Source organism: Plectropomus leopardus, chromosome 8, assembly GCF_008729295.1.
Source record: "Plectropomus leopardus isolate mb chromosome 8, YSFRI_Pleo_2.0, whole genome shotgun sequence".
NCBI classification, from domain to species: Eukaryota; Metazoa; Chordata; class Actinopteri; order Perciformes; family Serranidae; genus Plectropomus; species Plectropomus leopardus.
Genome location: NC_056470.1, coordinates 5,970,062 through 5,988,896, shown reverse-complemented (window position 1 = coordinate 5,988,896; position 18,835 = coordinate 5,970,062). Strand labels below are relative to the sequence as shown.

Sequence of the window (18,835 nt, the reverse complement as noted above, 5' to 3'; positions counted from 1 at the left end):
AGGCTTAAATAAGCTACCATGACAAAAACATAACTATGGCGTAACCCCAGATTCACAGATTTATAGGTGTAGCCGTAGCTTTTTCATTTGTTTTTTAGGTTGTGAAAGTTGATTGTAATGTTTTGGTCCTTTTCTTAGTTGTACTAAAACACCCTCAAAGAAATCAGATATTAAGGTTTTTTTTGGTAAAATTTTATTTTAATTTCATTTGAAGCCCTTTTTTCACTAGTGAAAATTAGCATTAGCATTATCACACTTAATCACAGCTGTGATTGCGTGGTGCTATACAGTTGCCAAATATGTGCCTCATTCCTCAAAAGATGTCTAGTACCTGACATGTTAGTAATTGATACCTACCATCTACATCACAGCATTGAATAAATACTACTGCCTTTCTATGTGATCGGGGTGAGCCAGCTTTCTCTGTTCTGGGTGTCATCCTTCAGAAGTCATGACAGAAAACTCATACTATCAGCATTGTATGTCGTTGAGGCTGTATGCAGCTGGAGAGGAAGTGTACAGATATTAATCAGGGCTGAAAAAAACACATTTCCACTGCATGTTTTCTGGGTAGAATTTTTTTTAAACCTGTTTCTACAGTATCCATGTCAAATTATTGTGGAGGTATTAGACATAGAATTGGGAAGTCTGTAAAGCAAAAATCGTAGTTACAACACTCTTAAAATATCAGGTCTTATTTTTTTAGATGATGACGATTATTATTATTAGTATCAGTAGTAGCCGTAGTAGTAGTCCAGTGGTTGTAGTAGTAATAGTAGTATATAAAGCATGATAAATTCATTTAAATGTTTTGGTAGAAAAACCTGTGACTGCCTTTGGAAATTTCAATTATTAGTTCATGTGACAGCAATTTAAGAACATCAACATCAGATATAGTTTTAAACACCAGATACAGCTAACTAATTATATCAACCCTCTGATCACAAAATTGAGGAAGGTGTTCCGGAGAGAAAAGCAGGAGTCATGAACCTTTACAGATAAATAATGAAATAACGTCACCTTGCTGTGGGCATAAACTACAGATCCCAGCAGCTTCCAGGTCCCTCCGCGGCGGTCCATACGCAGCATGCGCAGGATCTGCAGGAATCTCAGACTCCTGATGGCCGAGGTGGCAAAAACATTGCCCTGAGATCCAGCTGCCAGTACGGATACTGAGGCTATCAGCACCATGATGTCTGAAGAGAGACAGTGAAACACAATCACAGAACTCCACAGACGCGGGGAAGCCAGAGAGAGTGTATCCTTGATTAAATCACACTGAATTAACAACTCCTTATTGTCTGCAATGAGGATCATTTTTCATGTCATTTAAAAGTTGCTCAGAGTAATTTGGGGCTGTATTAGAAGTGCCAAATTTTCATTAAGGTTTCTTTTGCTACAAAGTTAGTTTCACCTTGTCATTAGCAGAACCTCAAGGCAGCAAATATGCTTAAAATCACAATCATAACATAGATGGTTATTAAACCCTCGCTCAAACCCTCCAGCATTTAATAAAGGAGTGGAAAAACACTGTAATGCGTCCGTGTTAATGTTATTCTGAGAGAGCAAGGTGAGGGAAATGACAGCCAGCAAAAGTGAAGCCGACTCAGTTTTCTCACCTATGACACAGAAAGGCTTTCTGGCAAATTTTAGCCTCCCCCTCCATCCTCTGTATCGACAGCAGCAGCCAGCAGCCCATATCCTCACAATGTACTCCACTCCAAACACCACAATGGTCACAATTTCCTGTGAAACAAAGCAAAATAGTGGAGTTAACCCTGTTACATGTATGCATATGGAGTGCAGTTTTAGGCAGGTGAATAATGGTACCTACCAGGATGTACAAGGCACTCTCTGAGCTGTTTTTGAACTCTCTGATGGTGGCAAAGACCGACAGTATGAGACAGGAGAAGACCAAGAGGAAGCTGGAAGAGATAGAAAAAAATGACAAAACTGTTAATGCTTTTTTGTTCTGAGGTATTTCACGTCTACATTTGTCAAGTTCTGTTTTAAATACAGGTAGGGCATTCAATATATTCAGTGAAACAAACTGAAGAAACATTTGAATAAAGCATCTGTGGATTTACTGCTCACTACCATGTTTGTCAGTTAACCATCTGAAACCTGCATCAACATCACTTTTTTGTAATGCATTCAAATGCCTTTCACAAGTTTGATTTCACAAATGTTTGATTTCTTTAGAAAACATGGGGTAAAGGAAATAAGAAACCTGGCAAGAAATGTCATGCAAAAAATTAGTTGATTTAAAAAATTATGTATATCTAAAAGATTACATATCTAAAATTATGTGTGTTATTATTATTATAATTTATTTTATTTTGTACTTGTTTTTTAGTAATTTCCTTGTTGTTTTTTTTAATGTATTTATTCATGCAGATTTTCAGGTAATTTTCTTTGTACTTTTTAAAAAAAAACTTTTTGTGCTAGTTTTTGGGTCACTTGGTCTCTTCTCAAGTTGCTCATTGCCTTCTTCCCATGTTTGAAAAGTAATGTTCCCATAATTCTCCTACATACTTGGCACATGGAAAAAGTTTCAGTTGGTTAAAATCTGCAACCTCATCACAACATGCCACTCTAAATCCTTCACACTGATTGGACCTTTAAGCCAGCAAACACAACCAAAAACATACCTTAATATTTATGAATGGAGAAAAAAATCACCATCAACACACATTGGAACAACTAAATTTACTGGTTCATTCTGTAAATCTATTGATTGATTCTGTAATGAAAATCTGTATGCTAAAGGGACAGTTCACCCAAAAGATAACGTAATTTCTCAGTAACCCGTAGTGGGGTCTAGAAATACATATTTTAATTATATATGTCATGTTTTTCAGGGAGTCACTACTTAAATTTGTGCTGTAACCCCAAAACAATGGATAGAATTCAACATTCAGAAATCACAGGGGTTTAAATACGCTCGGACTGATTACTGACTACACACAGGTGAGTGAACACAGGTGAAACACCAGGTAATCAACAAAGGCAGGAAAACTCCGAAAGTAAAAGTAGCAGTAAACACAAGCAGGACACATTTCAAAATAAAACTATAAGTGGATACAAACACATGAACATAAACTTGACAGAATATCACTAACACACTAAAGCACATTAACCCTTAGAGCCCACTTTACTATTACACACGCTCAAGCTTTCAAAAATATTATACATTAATCTTATTTTCTACTGTCATTGAGTTCATTTTTAATTATTTTCAATATGCTAAATGTTAAGTAGATTATTAGTTTTTTGATTATCATAGTCTGGAACATGTCAATCATTAGCAGATACACTGATTTTTATAACTGTTTAATGCAGTGTCAAATACTCATACTGCTCTGCACACAAAATACGCTTTTCAAAATCAGGTTTTAAAAATATTATACATTCATAAGATTCTCTACTTTCATGAACTTAATTTTTTAAACAACATAAATATCAAGTATTCATTCATTTCCAGAATTTTAACTCTTTAAATGCCAGGTTTTTGTCTTGATGCACCTATGTTTTTCAATGAAAAAAAAAAAGAATTATTTTCAATACACTACATGCAAAGTAGTATGAATGTAACAATTTTGTTAACACAGTGTAATTTAGACTTATTGTTGGAGCAGAGCTGGAAATTGAAAGACTAGGAGTTAAAAAGGCATAACAGCATTATGTCTTTCAGAAACAATGAACAATGGCAAACCTCTGTCAGTCCTCATTGTGACTATTTCTTTGATTAAAAAAGAAAGTAGTGGTAAAGAGGTGAACCAACCCTTATGGCAGATTTTCCGTAATATTCAGCTGTGCTGATGGCTGCAATAATATACCATGAAGACCGATGGCACTCTGCTAATCAATTTCTAAAGTTTAAGTGTGTGCAGTTAGTGGCTAAATGAATAATTAGAGCTGCAGAGCCTGGATGGTGCCTTCATTAGTGGAAATAAACCACACTGCATCATCAGCTGCAGCTCAGTTAGGATGAGTTTATAAGAGTTATTAGTAAGTAAATGAGAAAGTCAGACTGAAAGAACTGAAGGTAGGTGAGCAGATGTCATTTAAAGGTAAATGTTCATTTATACACTGATTCTCTTTTCTTGTATGTGTCTAATTCCCAAGTAACCCTGTGCATATACTGTATGTTTGCACACAAGTGTGCAGGAAATCCAATCAGCTGTGAGAGGAGAACATCGAGTAACATCACCTGACATTGACATCAACCTGCCTGTGTGTGCCAAGTCCGATTAGACAGCGTGAGCGTATTTACTGTCAGTCAGTAACTCTTCATCGAGGGGACAGAAACTGATGAGCCCTCTCCTTCCAGTCTAACATCATCATCATCTGCCTTCTGAAGAAGTCGTCAGTGTTGTTTATCATATTAACCCTTTAGATAGATAGACAGACCTTGAACCTGGTGGGATAGCTCAGGGCTTTTGTCCTTTTCTATCCATGGTTGGGGGTTTGGTGAAAATAAAGGAATGAAAGGAAAGGAGGAGGCAGAGGGCGTAGGAGGTCAGAGCACACATGAGGACCTAGGCACCAAAATAAAATTTAAGGGTAACATTTGATAATAAATACATAAAATAAATATAAATATTCATTTAAATGATAAAATATACAGGGGTGGAATAAGGATGGATGTTTTTTTTTTATTTTACTATTTTTAATTTTATTTTTATTTTTTAACCCTTTCCAACATAAGATGAGACTTTATATCAGAGGTGATCAAAGACATCTTTGTTAATCCTGGCACAATACCACAGACCATACATCTCCACAGGTAGAAACATGTTCAAAGATCAGTGAAACAGTGATTCTTTTAGACACAATAGAAAAATGATGTCAGATGGTTTTAAAGAGACTGATTGGAAGGAAATGGGTGCTAAATGTGATTTGGAAGGAAATCAATTGTGCAGCCACACCTCCGGACGACTCGCTGGGAGCATCAGACGAGCGCTTTATTGGATGAAAATCACATGTGATTTGAAGAGGAAGAGGCGCGGCGGAGCCCGACCTCAGGGACTTCCTTTAGAAAAGATCTCCTGGAAGGAATCCAGAGCAGAGCTAATGCAGAGTGCCTGCTGAAACCTAATACTGGGACAATGCAGGGGTTTTAAAAGACACAGGCGCAACTGATATATCATAACGGATATACTGTGGGATGATAGCATGAGCACAAGATTAGGTGTTACACACTAAAGCTCACACTACAATAAAGTGATGTCATTTACCAATACACAGTGTGAGATGAGTGAGAGTGGGCTGATGATTGAGATCATCAGGTTTAATTCTGGGACACTCCCATTTGAGATGTAGCATGGAGCAAAAAACATGAAATAATGACGAACCGGGCAATCGTATACATTATATATTACATCAGTTGGAGTGTTTCTTTGTTTTTGATGAATTCAGGTCCAATATTTTCTCTAATTGTAGCTCTGTTTTGGTCTCCATCACCTCCATAGAAAAATATGTGACAATTTAGCTGCTAAATCGCCTCACTAAAGTTCACCAACTAGATGCAAAATCTTACGGTCTGCCGCTTTGTGCTGGAAAGATAACGTACAACTGCTCAAAAGCTGATGAGAGCTTTCATGCCAAAAAAACAAAACAAAACAAAAAGATGAAAACTGCTGAGTTGGGTGATTCAGTATCTGTGGGTTCGTCACTTCCAGTGACACCTTTCCATTACACTTAGTCATTTCATCCATTATTAATATGAGAATTATTGATTCATGCAGCTTTAGAAGTGTAGAGGCATGGGGAGAGCTAACACCAACCCTGACACACACACACACACACACACACACACACACACTTGGCAACCTGGAATTCTACAGTCCAAGTACAATTATCCGCTTCTTTCAACTCCGATTAAAACTAACTACTATGGACTGATTCTTTTATTGCCAGCATATTTAAACCGAGGATACATTCAGCCCATAATAATGCACCAATAAATTCCAAATCTAAACATCAGTTTTAGTGAGAGAGCCTGAAGGTAAGGCTCACACTTTTGACTAAAATCTGTAGTCAAAGCTTACTAGTTCCACAGAAATGTTTTGCTCTGACAGTTCAGACGCAAAAGCTGAACTCTGAAAATACAAATGTAACAAGATATATTTCTTTCCTGTCTTACTCCTTCTAGCTTACAGAGGTCCCATTGGCTCTGTTTATCTGCATCAAGCTGTAATTCTGTAATTTTATACCTCTACAAGAGTCTCAAGTGACCAGTTGCGATTGGATATAATTTCCCGCTCTATATGCAAATAAACATGTTCATCATCTCCATTTGCAAAGACCAAATGCACTGTTGTTTATAACCTGCCAGAGGCAGTGTTGCACTTCCTGTATCTAGTCTGCCGGAAATTAAAGGAAGAAAGGGTTTGCAAAGACCTTGGCACATGGGTGAAATCAAAACAATACAGATGTATTCCCTTTGTATTCCTTGCAACCAAATCTTTAATTGTTGTGGCTTCTTGTTGTTTCACCCTTTAAAACAACACCACTGATGAACACGAGTACGCCCCCCCCCCCCCCCCCCCCCACGCTGAAGATGTCAGCTGAGTTTACAATTCTTTAATGAATGCAGCCATGGACACATCAGTGTACACACTGCTGAAAGAAAGTGGCCATATGCAGTCCAGAACACCTCCAAATGTGGTCTGAGCAATCAGATCTCAGGATGCATTGAGGACACATTTGCTGCATTCACGCCCGTACTCTCTTGAGTACCTGGACGCATGGTAATACTATATGTAAAGAGCAGCATCCAAACCTTCCCTTCAATGGGAGCTTTTAACAAAGTTGTCTCTCTGCTTGAGTAAATTCAGAGTGAATCTGGTTACATGTGTGATCTGATCATCTACTCTGACATTGAAGTTCATGAAGGCTTTTACTTCTTATCATGCTTCATCTAGCCCTCATCAATTCTCATCAAGGATCCTCATCAATCCTCCCTGGATTCCTTTTTTCTGCTGCTGCAGTTTCTGTTGGGTCAAATCAGACTCTTGGCAGCGGCCGCTGGCTGTCAGCCAATCAGAATAAAGCAGCAGAGATCAGTGGCATGTGGCAATGCTAAAGTCCACGGGTGAGCTGATTCATTATGATCGGTGGTGGAATGTAACTAAGTACATTTACTCAAGTACTGTACTACAGTACATATTTGAGGTACTTGTACCTTACTTGAGTATTTTCTTTTCATGCCTCTTTATGCTTTTACGCCACTAAATTTCAGAGGGAAATATTGTACTTTTTACTTTACTACATTGATGTGAATGCTTTAGTAACTTTACACACAGATTTTTGCACAAAAACAACAAGAGTTCATAGATTACAGTGTTCTGTAATAAATTAAATTACCAAACAGTTTATGCAAGTACAGCTGCTACGATTAGTAGATTAATCAGTCGGTTCATTGCTTTGCCAAGTTTTTTGATATACATTTTTTATTACTTTTGTGGTGTTTTTTCTGTTGTATATATATATATATATATATATATATATATATGTATATAATTTTAGGTTTTGGGTGCTTTTTTTAGTTTTCTTTTGGGATTTTTCTTTCTATTTTTTCTAATAATTTTAAATTTTGAGGTGCTTTTTTTCTTTTTTAAAAATTATTTTAAGGGTTTTTCACAATAATTTTAAGGTTTAAGGTTTAGGTGTCTTTGTTTTTTCAAAAATAGATTTTTCGCATTGGTTTCTTTTACTTTTAATACTTTAAGTATATTTTCTTGATTATACCTACTAACTTTTACTTAAGTGGCATTTTAATATAGGACTTTTATTTGTAACAGAGTATTTTCCACTGATTATGATACTCTATTATTATTCTCCTCAGAGGCATAAAGACATGCCAACAAGAAAAAAGCCAAACGAACTGTTACTGTTGCACATTCAGCTGCAGCAGCTCTCTTTACATTTTACTTTGCTGGTTAGATTGAGGTCATTCTCTCTTACATCTACTGTATATGTGCGGTTGTGGCATCTCATACATCATTGATGGCCACAGCAGTCGATGCTTGCTTGGTAAAAGAGAGCTCTTCATGTACTGAGAAAGCTTTTATTACATTCTTCCTAAAGTCTGCAGCCTGTCAGAATAGCTATTTTTTATTAAATCTATGGAAAGGCTTTGTCTCTTTTACAATGGAATCACAGTCAGTTTATCAGTTTAAATTAACAACACTGTATTATTCAAAGCAAGTTTCAGCTTTCTTTTATTCAAGGTCACTCTAGTTTGCAGCCTTTTTCTGACAGTGGTTGTCACATATCATCTTTATTTACCAGAAATGGCATAAAACACAAATTCATATCCCTCCCTTTTTAGCACCCATTTTCTGCCCTCATAATCACCTCCATCGCCGCCTCCTGCAAGAGTGAAGGTGCAAATGATGTGTGCACACTTTGTCACTGTGTTAAATCTCATTTTTATATCCACTGAAATGAGCTTAGAGCAGACTTTTAGCTCTAAAAACTGCTTCGCTTTCAGGCACCTGCTCACCAAGTGCAGGGAAACACAGTAACCCTGAACTGTCTGGTGTTCCCGTCTCTTCCACTGTAGCCATGAGGCATATTTAGGTCAGTCAGTCAAGGAGTCTTCACATCTTGTCATTTACGGCATTTTGACTTGTCACACTGACTTGTCATTTCACCCTCTGAAGACCGTCATTTTTTATGTATACTGGAAACACACCGATAAAAACAACTTTATGGTCCGAATACAAAAGACTTCATTTATTATGCCAAAACCACAACATGGTGTTTGATATTACTTTTCTGCTGTAGCTTCCAAAAGATGCACCATGAAACTGCATAAAATTGGCTCTACTCTGCATGCTAACACTGATGTGGGAGTTGCATTTCTCTGCCAATTATTCTCTCCATAAAGTGCCAAAATGACAAAGGACTGCTGCTTAAATGACATTTCTTAAATACTCATAACCCCTGAGATGAAATGTTGTGGACAAAGAAGCTGGCTCGCTGCAAGTCTAATTAGACATCAGTTTATGCAACTTTCCTGACCCGACCTTGCCAAGCTCATCAGTAGCTACTAATGAGGATGCTTGCCGATAAAAGAGAGGGGCAGAACCTGCCTCCTGAAGCACTCAAACAATTAGTTTCTACAGCTATGCTCCACTTTGCCATCAGCAGAGTGAAGCATCTACGTACTCATTTATTTCTCTTCATTATACTGGCGGTGGATACACAAAGCAGGTGGTAATGCTTATGAAAAAGTCAAATACGCAGAGAATCTTACCAGAACAGTATTAAGAGTGCAATAAATATGTAAAATTCTCAAAACTGAATGAATGTTGTTCTCATGTGTTTGGCCAAAAGGGTGTGTCTACATGTAACTGCCAGGATCTGACTGCAATGTATGTATGTTACAAACTGTGCACACACACTCATTCACAGTCGGGAGTTTGTTAACTTTTAAAAGGAGGTACAGCTCCCCCCCATCCCAACGGAATAATGTCTGCTTGCAGTTGTATCATGTAAGATTTTGTGTGACAAATAAATGTATTGTTTGATATAAAATGCATGTGTCATATAGTCTAATAAGTTCATTACAAAGGACATATTCTTAGTATTTTTTTGTCATGTCACTGCTCACTGGCCACAGTCATTATTTAACCCTTTTGAAACCTGGATCGACAGTTTCCATGTGCTGCATTCAGATGCCCCTCACCCTTTAAAAACTGAGTAAATTGGTTTGATTTCCCTCGAAAACATCGGGAAGAAAAGCAATGACTAACAGGAAAAATTACCTAAAATTTTGTTTTAAAAAACAGGGGAGGATTATTAGGAAATTAACCATAAAACTGAGTAAATGTCCAGAAAACTATTTTTGTAATTCTAATAATTTCATTTCTTACATTATGTCACAAAAAATATGATAAAATATATTGAATAAATACATTCTTTTTAATTCAGTCCAGTTTGTTTTTTTACTTTCCTTTTTTTAAATTCTTTTTTTGTTTTGTTTCTTTACACATTTTTGGGACATGTAAAAATTGTAAATACTACAAATTCAAAGGCAAGAGCCCAGAATGACACCCAGAAATAATATAATGCATATTTATGCTTTGATGGCAGTGGGATCAAAAATTGCAGTTTGACTGGGTTTCAATGGTGCATTTTTTGCTTACACAGCATACTTTAGACTTATTGTCAGGAGTTGAGCTGGAAATTCCAAGATTAGACAAAAATACACAATCTTGCCAAAATGTATGCCATATGCACAAACACAGCCAAAATCATTTTTTTAAAAATGAATGAAAAGCGCATAAAATGTACTTAACAGTCCCGAAGGGTTAATTTAAAAAAAGGTGTATGTTTCAACTTCTAATAAACCAACATTCTGATACCACATGCATGATAGCACACACACACACACTCACACACACACACACACACACACACACGTGTCACAGGGCTCTATTTTTACTCCATCTCCTTTGGATTGCCGTCTCTGTCCCCAAAAACAACCCACTTAGAGGGAAAATCACATTCAGTTTTGCTGTTGACAAACACTCACGGACAGCACCAAACACACACACACACACACACACACACACACACACACACACACACACACACACACACACACACACACACACACACTTGTTGCTGGAGACAGACGACATCACTGCGAACGTGACTATTGATCGATCAAGCTGAGGGCGGCTGTTGTTGGAAGCAGAAAAAGTCTGCATTTCCTCCTGAGCTGCAGTGAAAGAATCATTGATTTGCCCCGCTCAGCACAACATTGCCTACCCAGACACACTCATCACGCTAAATTTAGACTGCGACGAACTACAGTAGGAGAGAGCAAATAAGGAGGGAGGGATTTCTCACTGAGCAAATAGTGCCTGTGAAGACCATGCGCTGTAGCACTGCAGCGTCCCCTCTGTGGGTTCCTCGGGGGAGGTTTGAGGGCAGCGATGACTTTCTGGGGCACTCGTCTTGTGTAAATGTGTGCACTAGTGACCCTGCTAGTGTAGCTATCTGCTGTCATCGTGTTCTTTATGAGCCACGGGGGTATGTTACGGTGCATGCGGCACTCACAGCAGCAATTACTGGAAAATACTCAAGAGGTTTTTCTGTTTTGGATAAAGAAATCTTCACTTTAGAGTTTATTACTTGCTACTATCTGCAGAATCACAGTAAGTAGATGAAATTTTTAATTGGTGTGATACTGAATGTGACCTCATAGGAAGTCAAGATTCAGATAAAAAGTACAAAACGACCATTTCGTGTGAAAAAAAGGAATAAAGCAGGGCTGTGTTTACCCTTTTGGGAAAGATCCGGCTCAGTAGTTGCTAAATGTTTCCACCAACTAGTCTCAAACTTTGTCTGTTTGCCGTTTGGATCTGGGCAGGTAATAAATTGTCATGAGATCTGGAACAACTGGACCCAAATGCAGGAGACTGCAGAAAAGTGGAACTCAAACAGTTAACTTTATTCCCAGCTGGAGCATGGAACCAGCATCCAGAAAATCACACAACCAAAACAAAGACCCAGCAAACAATTAGATGGGCCACTTTACAAGGACTGCACCCAAAGAAAATACTGAAGGTGTGCTCCAGTATTTTCATTCATTTCATTCATTCACTTGAATGTTTAATAAGATGCAGTTGATCAACAAGGACCCAACAAAGACTGAATCAAAACCAGGACCTAACAGGTTACTTTATTTCAACCAGCTTTGAATCAAAACAATGTGGGTAGTAAATGAACTGTGGTAAACGTCCCTCAATCTAACTAAATCCTAAATGCCAATGACATAGTTTACATCATTTGGTGGTGTTTCACTCTACAGGCTGTACTTCAGCATTTTTGTAATGCACGCTACCACCGACACAAAAATGTAAAGCTGGATAAACACACACACCCACTCTTCTCTCTCAAACTCAGACCAAAATTCAATCAAAAAGTGCCGCTACACTGCCTATTTTTATTGTAATATGTTTTTAGAAGCATATTTTAACACCCTGTTTAGCTGTAAAAGCGAAAATTTGTACACACGAAGTGGGTGCCAACATGCTTCATGCACGGTGAAAATGGAAGCTGAAAAAACTGAATTCAAAGCGTAAAACTAAGCAGCACTGATCAAATATAATCCAAGATTCTGTTACTGAGCTACATATTTCTCACCTCAAATGTTTTCAGAAACATATTTTAGCTTACCATTTAGCTGTAATACGAGATCCAGCTGGCAGCCATTGTTTTACATGGACATGTCACCCACAAGTGGGAGCGTTAATTGGTCTGATCAGGCGTATAGCATTCTGGCAGTTGTAGGTTTTCTGCCTGTTAAGCAAATGCGTCCTTTTTCTTTGTTTCCTCTGGTCGAGTAGAACCAAAAAAATCAAAATTGTTTGCATCTTTGCACTGCAGAGATGCCCAAATTTATATTGGTGAAATACTTTTTTAAATACAAACTAGTCTGATGAGGGCGGAGAAGCTCAGGTGAGGGCTGATGAGGCAGGAAACAGGCGGGGAGCTGATTGGCTGAGAGAAACTGAGGAGCAGAGAAGGGCGAACGTGGCTGATGCAGGACAGATGTTTTGATGGTAAATGAGGGAAAGGCAGCACCGGAACACAGGAGAGGAACTAAACAGAAACCCAAACCAAGAAAACACAATCTTCTTATAATTTACTGACCAAGTGAAATCAAAGACACTAAAACAGGCAAATTAGATGAGTCTTACACAGATCATTAGTCCAGTCTTCCTAATAGTCTGAAAGCATCAGGACACAGCAAACTGTGGCATGAATGGGTTTATCAGAGCCTGTACTTTGATAACAGGAGCCTGCTGCAGCCAAAACAACATTATGAAACCCGTAAGACTGAACCAAAAACCATCAAATCGAAACAAGCTGACAGACACTATAAAGCTCTGAAGAGCTGAGAAGTGCAGAGCTGGGAGAGAATTCACTGTGGATTCATTAATACAAATGAGCAGCTCAGAAAAGCACACACAGAGACAGTGCAAGCAGTGTGGTTACACTGGGGCCCATTAGGTGGGGGGCCCACAGAGAGAGCTGACCCTCCAGCAATGTATTGGGTGAAGAATAGGCTCTTGTTAGTTATTTAGCTTGCTACCTTAGAAATACGGCTGTGTTCAAAGAAGACCTCACGGTACACCGATTTACACACACATTCATACACTTGTGGCTGAGGCTACTGTTCAAGGTGGCCCTTGCTACTCACTTAACTTTGCAGGGCCAGTATCTCGCCCAAGGATATTTTGACATGTGGACTGCAGGAGTCGGGGATCTAACTGCCGATCTTCCAATTAGTGAATGAGCCACTCTACCTCCTGAGCCACAGCTGCCCTACTTTATGTATCCGAAAAAACTACAAGATTACAGCCTAGCAAGGACGTACAACGATCTGCTGTGGGATTGTCGTTCTCCCGTTAGCCATGAGACAGATCACCACAGCATATGACAGAAGAGTAATGTTACAAACAGTTTGCGCCTGTGAACTAGTTTGTTAGTTTACTCTTGGCTGGCCTTTTGCTTGTCACTCTCTTTTTGTCTTATTGGCTTTTTTCATCAACTTCCTCTTCTGTCTCTTTTCTACCATGGTGTCCATGTTGAGAATATGAGTGAGCTTCTTTTTAAAAAATCCTTATTTCAAACTGTCAACATACAAAACATCAAAAGAAAGAAAAGAAAACAGCTGAGCAGGCTCGTGCTGTGAAGCGTTACGCTTTGGTGATCCGACCTGCTCACCAAAGTTACACAGTGCAGGAACAGGTGGCGTTCAGGGCGTGAAGTGGGAATAACACAGGCACCATTCTTCCTATAACAAGGCAGTGTACCATAACGGTGATGTTGAAGCTGTTGTTTAAGGTTAACCCTTTGAAACCTGAGCAAACTGGCTTAATTTCTTTTAAAGACACATGAAGGCAACTTAAGAAATTACCCAAAAATTAACAACAACAAATATTACTGAAGAAAAGAAAAGGTACAAATGGTGCTTAAAAATTTTGTAATGATCGTAATTATAAACACCGTCATCGATGTAACAATTCCCTCTTTTTTTACCCTAGACATTTTTGGTTTTTTTTCAAAACATCTTTTCTAAATCTACTAATTTCTTGCAATTGGTGGAACATATCTTACCAAGTGGCGCATTGTTCTTGTTTTTTATCATGTTTTTGAAAGAATTTGAACCAATTTGCTCAGTTTTCAAAGGGTTAATGCTGATGAAAGACACCTGAGAGCAGCACAAAAGTGATGTAGGTTTCATGAGTTAAAAAAAAAGTTGCATATTGTTGTTTTTAAGACCTATTTTGTTTAGAAAAAAACAGTTTGTGCTGATCATCCCATTGTCAATGTCTTTCTAAGAAACCAGTTTTATTGAATCCGTGAATTCATAATATCGTGACAAATACATTTCAAGCAAGTAACTTCTGCTGAGCAGCTCGACTGACATCAACACGATGATGATAAATGCTAAAACATAGTGTACTAGCGGCACAAGGATAGGCGAGTCAGCAAAGTGATTCAGTAATGTGAGTTTCACAGCAACATTAAACTCAAGTTTTAAAGTGCATTTTCATGTCAACATCACGAGGGACAACATTATTTGATATTCAAATATCCTACCAGCTTTCTGGGGCTTATCAATTAAAACAAAAACAGTGGGGACACAATCAGGGGCGAAGCCATCATTTCAGAAGTGAGGGGGACAGACTGATCAGGAATAAGCCAACTTTTATAGAGTGATTTATCATCCTCTCACATCCAATTGTGCCTCTCCTTAGCAGCTAAAAAAACAAATAACCACAAACAGCCAAAGTATGGCACCTGGGGATCCCTCAAGTTCTTTAAAACTTTCAAAATTATATAACCACTAATCCCAAAGTCGTTCTTATTCTATAAACATATTTTCCTGTAGCCATTAGTTATTATCTCTACTCACTTATGGAGCCTCTCCCTGAGTGCCAGCGCTGCAGCCTGGTCTCTGCCTTCTCCCTGCTCTATCTATTGCAAAAATACAGATACAAAAAATACATGCAAACTGCAAAGCAAAAATGTTAAATAGAACTGAGAATAGTAGTTGTGCAATAGCTGTACAAATAAATATCAAAGTCACTTTAATGCTATAGATATGTTTTCTCAGCTAATTATAATCTCTCCTCACCTGTGAAGCCTCTGTGGGTCTATTCCTAGCATGAAGCTAGCTAGCCAGCCATAGGTAACAATAACGTTAGCATGGAGCTATATTGGTATTTAATTAATTTGACATCATTTAACTAACATTATCAACAGGCAACAGCATTACTCAACTTACACGGTTTGTTGAGTGCAGGGGTTTTGGCCTCTTGCTGGTTGGTTTGCTGCTGTACATTATTTGTGGTATTTTTGTTAAAACCCACGTTTCAGAGGAGTGCTGCTAGCGCACGTGCTAACTGCGTCATGTACTCACAACAAGACAGGCATGGTGCGTTTTTAGACCGCTCGGAAAAACCAGGTAACACATGTTAGAAATAAAAAAAAAGCTTGGTAAAAGTGCGTGGTACATTTTTATATTTTTTTTTAATGCAGGGGACCTGTCCCACACGTACCCCGCATCCGCTACACGCCTGCACACAATCAATTTCTCGCCATAGCCCAACTACAGGACTCAGCATCCACCTCCCATCAGACACCTCTCCCCCTAAAGCGGACCACTCCATCACATCTCAGCGGTTTGGCAGCCACCATCTGTCTACTACTGTCCTCGCCTTATTTCTTCCCCAGTTTGTCTTCAGCTGGCCAGCTCAGCAGAATAATAAAGATCTGGAACATGTCCTCAATCTGTCTCCCTAAATCACTTTGAGAAAGTTTAGCCGAACATTTATTTTGTTTTCATTGATCGATCTCTCTCTGAATCAATTTTCATTTCCCCCTCCCTTTCTTTGCCATCTTGTCCTGTAGTCGTTCCTCTTTGTTCCACTTTGGTGCAGAACTGACACTTTTTGTCATGTTACAGCTGTAGGGACCTTTCACTGTTCTCACACAGCTGGTGCTTCCTGCGAGAGGACACACAGTAATGAGGCTGGAATCAGTGACCATATCAGAGCACTGATCTCTGAATCAGTGCAGGAATGTGCCGGGGTTTGGATAGATCCGTAAAGGATTCCGAGCTGTATCTAGAGACAAGAGCCTGCCAAATTGAAATCTTTTTTTTTCTTTGCAAACTGTCAAATTGTTCCTCCTTACAGAATTTGTGTGAACAAAGAACACACTGCAACTGTTCTGGCAACAGGAAGAAGCCTTGGCTGAAAAAGGTATTTGACAATTCAGTCAAGACCACTTTAGTAAAAAAAAAAACAAAAAAAACACACACAAAAAACAACAACTTTACTTCCATTTGCAGTATGATATTTGGCAGTATGGCTCTGTTCTCAGACATCCCTGCCCTTCCTCATGCCTACGCGGAAAGCCAAAACCCCTGGCCACACTGCTAGCGTGAGCAGCAGGTGTACATCGCAGAACCTGGTGTTTTTTATTTTGGTGCCCTTTTTAACAGATTAGAGCAGCGCAACTCTGCCAGCGTGAACACCACAAGCATGCAAGCTGCAGAAGTTAGGCAAAGTTGCTGTTAAGTGCTGCTCACGTGTTCAGTGTGGCCCAGGCTTAAGACAGAGAGAGTACAGCTCTACGCCCTTCCTTGTACCTATGTATAAAGTCAAAGGCAGAAGGAGCAAGGCTCTCAGCTGACTCCCTTCCATCAATCAGCGTATCCATCAGTTGATTGGGCTGCTTGAGATCAGCTGATGTAAGTGTGACGTGAGCTGAGCTTGACACCGTGGCCTGCCTGAACTAATACTATACTTAGTTTTTTCCTTTCACATATAAGAACAGGAAAGGTCCAAACTCAGCAAAAGCTTGCTACTTTTTACAAGATTTAGATCCACAGGAATATCCTCCCTCCCTCCCATTTAACTGATGTTTGACCAGGCACAGAACACAGGGTAAAGAGTGGCCTTAGTGTCAGACAGCTGGATGGATAGAGGGAGAAAGAGAGAGGCAGCGAGACAGAGAGCACTCTGGGTATAGGCACTCATGTTCCACATATTGATGATTCAAACATGCATTACAAACGAGACGGAGGAACAAAACGCCCGCCTAAGATTTCACCTGTCAAAAAGACATAGCTGTTGTCTGAGCGCGAGCACATTTTGTCAGCTCAAGGCAGTGGCGTCATTTTGTTTGCCAAACGCTGTCTTTTGGAGCAGCGATGAATAGAAGAAAGAAGAAGGAGAGGAGAGATCTGACTGAAGTCAGCACATGATCGTTTTATAAATCAGCAGGCTGGCAGTAAAAATAGTTGGGAGACTAAACGAAGTGTGGTGACTATGAATAATGTATAGAGCAGTCAAATGGAACAGAGGCAGAGTCATGGAGGGCGTAGTATGAACTTTTATCACGGTCATGTGCTCTGTCCCCTTTCTCCAATCACATTTCCTTGTACGCGGCTAAAGTTGTACACTAACTTGCTTTCCAGAGGATTCTGATTTTTGGATGCATGCTGCTGACCCTGTTCTAACTAGGCTGCTTGGTGTTTGCCACCAAATGCTGTATTATTCCACAAAAACCATCCCTGCTTCCTGCACTGGATTCAGCCATGAAGCTGACATTACCTCTTCGTCAAAACACAACACAAAACACAAATGGTAAAGAAGGAGTTTTAGCGAGCTATTATAGTATTCAGTTAATATTTCAAAAGGAGCCAGAGGCTGTGTGAGTGTGTGGTTTCACATTAAAGCACAGGCTTACTTCTGGGCAGCCAGCCGTCTCTGGGGAGTTGATATGCTGTGCACAGTGAATTCCTTAATGCTGTAGAATTTCAACCCCTTGCTACCAAGCATGCAGTATCACTGAGTCGCAAGGACTCGGGCATGGCTGGAGGGCAAACTACCAACAAAAGTTTAACCATGTTTCATTTGAGGGATAAAGCTGACATTTGCAGGCTAACATTCTGTAATTACTATCTTTTACTTTACTGGCATGCACAAAGCTACTGCAAGCTACATGTATTAAAAGAAAAAGACTTTATGGGAGCATTGTCAACCCTGAGTAAATAAAAATAATGGTTGACCAGCAGTGGATCTTTCAATAAGCAACATAAGTGACCAAATATATAATGGATTAACATGTATCATTTAACAACCATGAATGAATAGAGCGTTTTTTAATTTTGTGGCAGTCAATTTCAGTTATGAAATTTCAGTTCACATTAGCTTAAGTACCTTTACCATAAAAGGCCAAATCAAGTGTTTGGAAGAGCATGTTTCAAAAAAAAGATAAAATAAAATTGACTCTTATTACATTTTTATTTTTTGTATAAACTTACATTAATCTAAGATGTTCAGTAACACATCTGAAACTATAACATGTCGAAAAAATGTCTACCTTTTAAAATGCCACCACACAGCGCCCTGGTCTCTGGAGTGAATTGTTTTTTTTGTTACTAACTTCCTGTAGGAAGTGAACTGAAAAAGCAGACTATTTAAAGTGACAGCAACACCTAGTGGACTTTTTTAAGCGTAATAAACCTAAACCAAATAGAGATGGCTCAATCAGGTTAAATTCAATATTTCATTTAGATATAGTAACTCAAAATGTGCTCTACTAAACTGTTGAGCAGGGCATTAAAGGGATACGTACATTTAAAAAAGAATGGAAAATAAAGGAAAAAAACAAGCAAAGATCTAAAGCCAACAGTTGGAGAAATGAAAAGACAAAAGCTATGCAGGGAGCAGCACCGAAAAAAGAAAACAGAGGAAGACACAATTTGCAAAGTGGCACCAATCATAAT

General features: G+C 38.8%; 1 protein-coding gene across 1 annotated transcript in view; it reads right to left on the bottom strand.

Moving 5' to 3' along the window:
* The window catches only part of LOC121946963 (potassium voltage-gated channel subfamily KQT member 2-like), a 36,176-nt gene that overhangs the window by 15,780 nt on the left and 1,561 nt on the right, over window positions 1-18,835 (bottom strand). The window contains exons 2-4 of the mRNA XM_042491812.1: window positions 1,835-1,925; window positions 1,620-1,746; window positions 1,021-1,196 (exon numbers count right to left, since the gene is read on the bottom strand). Coding sequence (XP_042347746.1) covers window positions 1,021-1,196; window positions 1,620-1,746; window positions 1,835-1,925 — 394 coding nt within the window. The remainder of the gene's footprint in view (window positions 1-1,020; window positions 1,197-1,619; window positions 1,747-1,834; window positions 1,926-18,835) is intronic.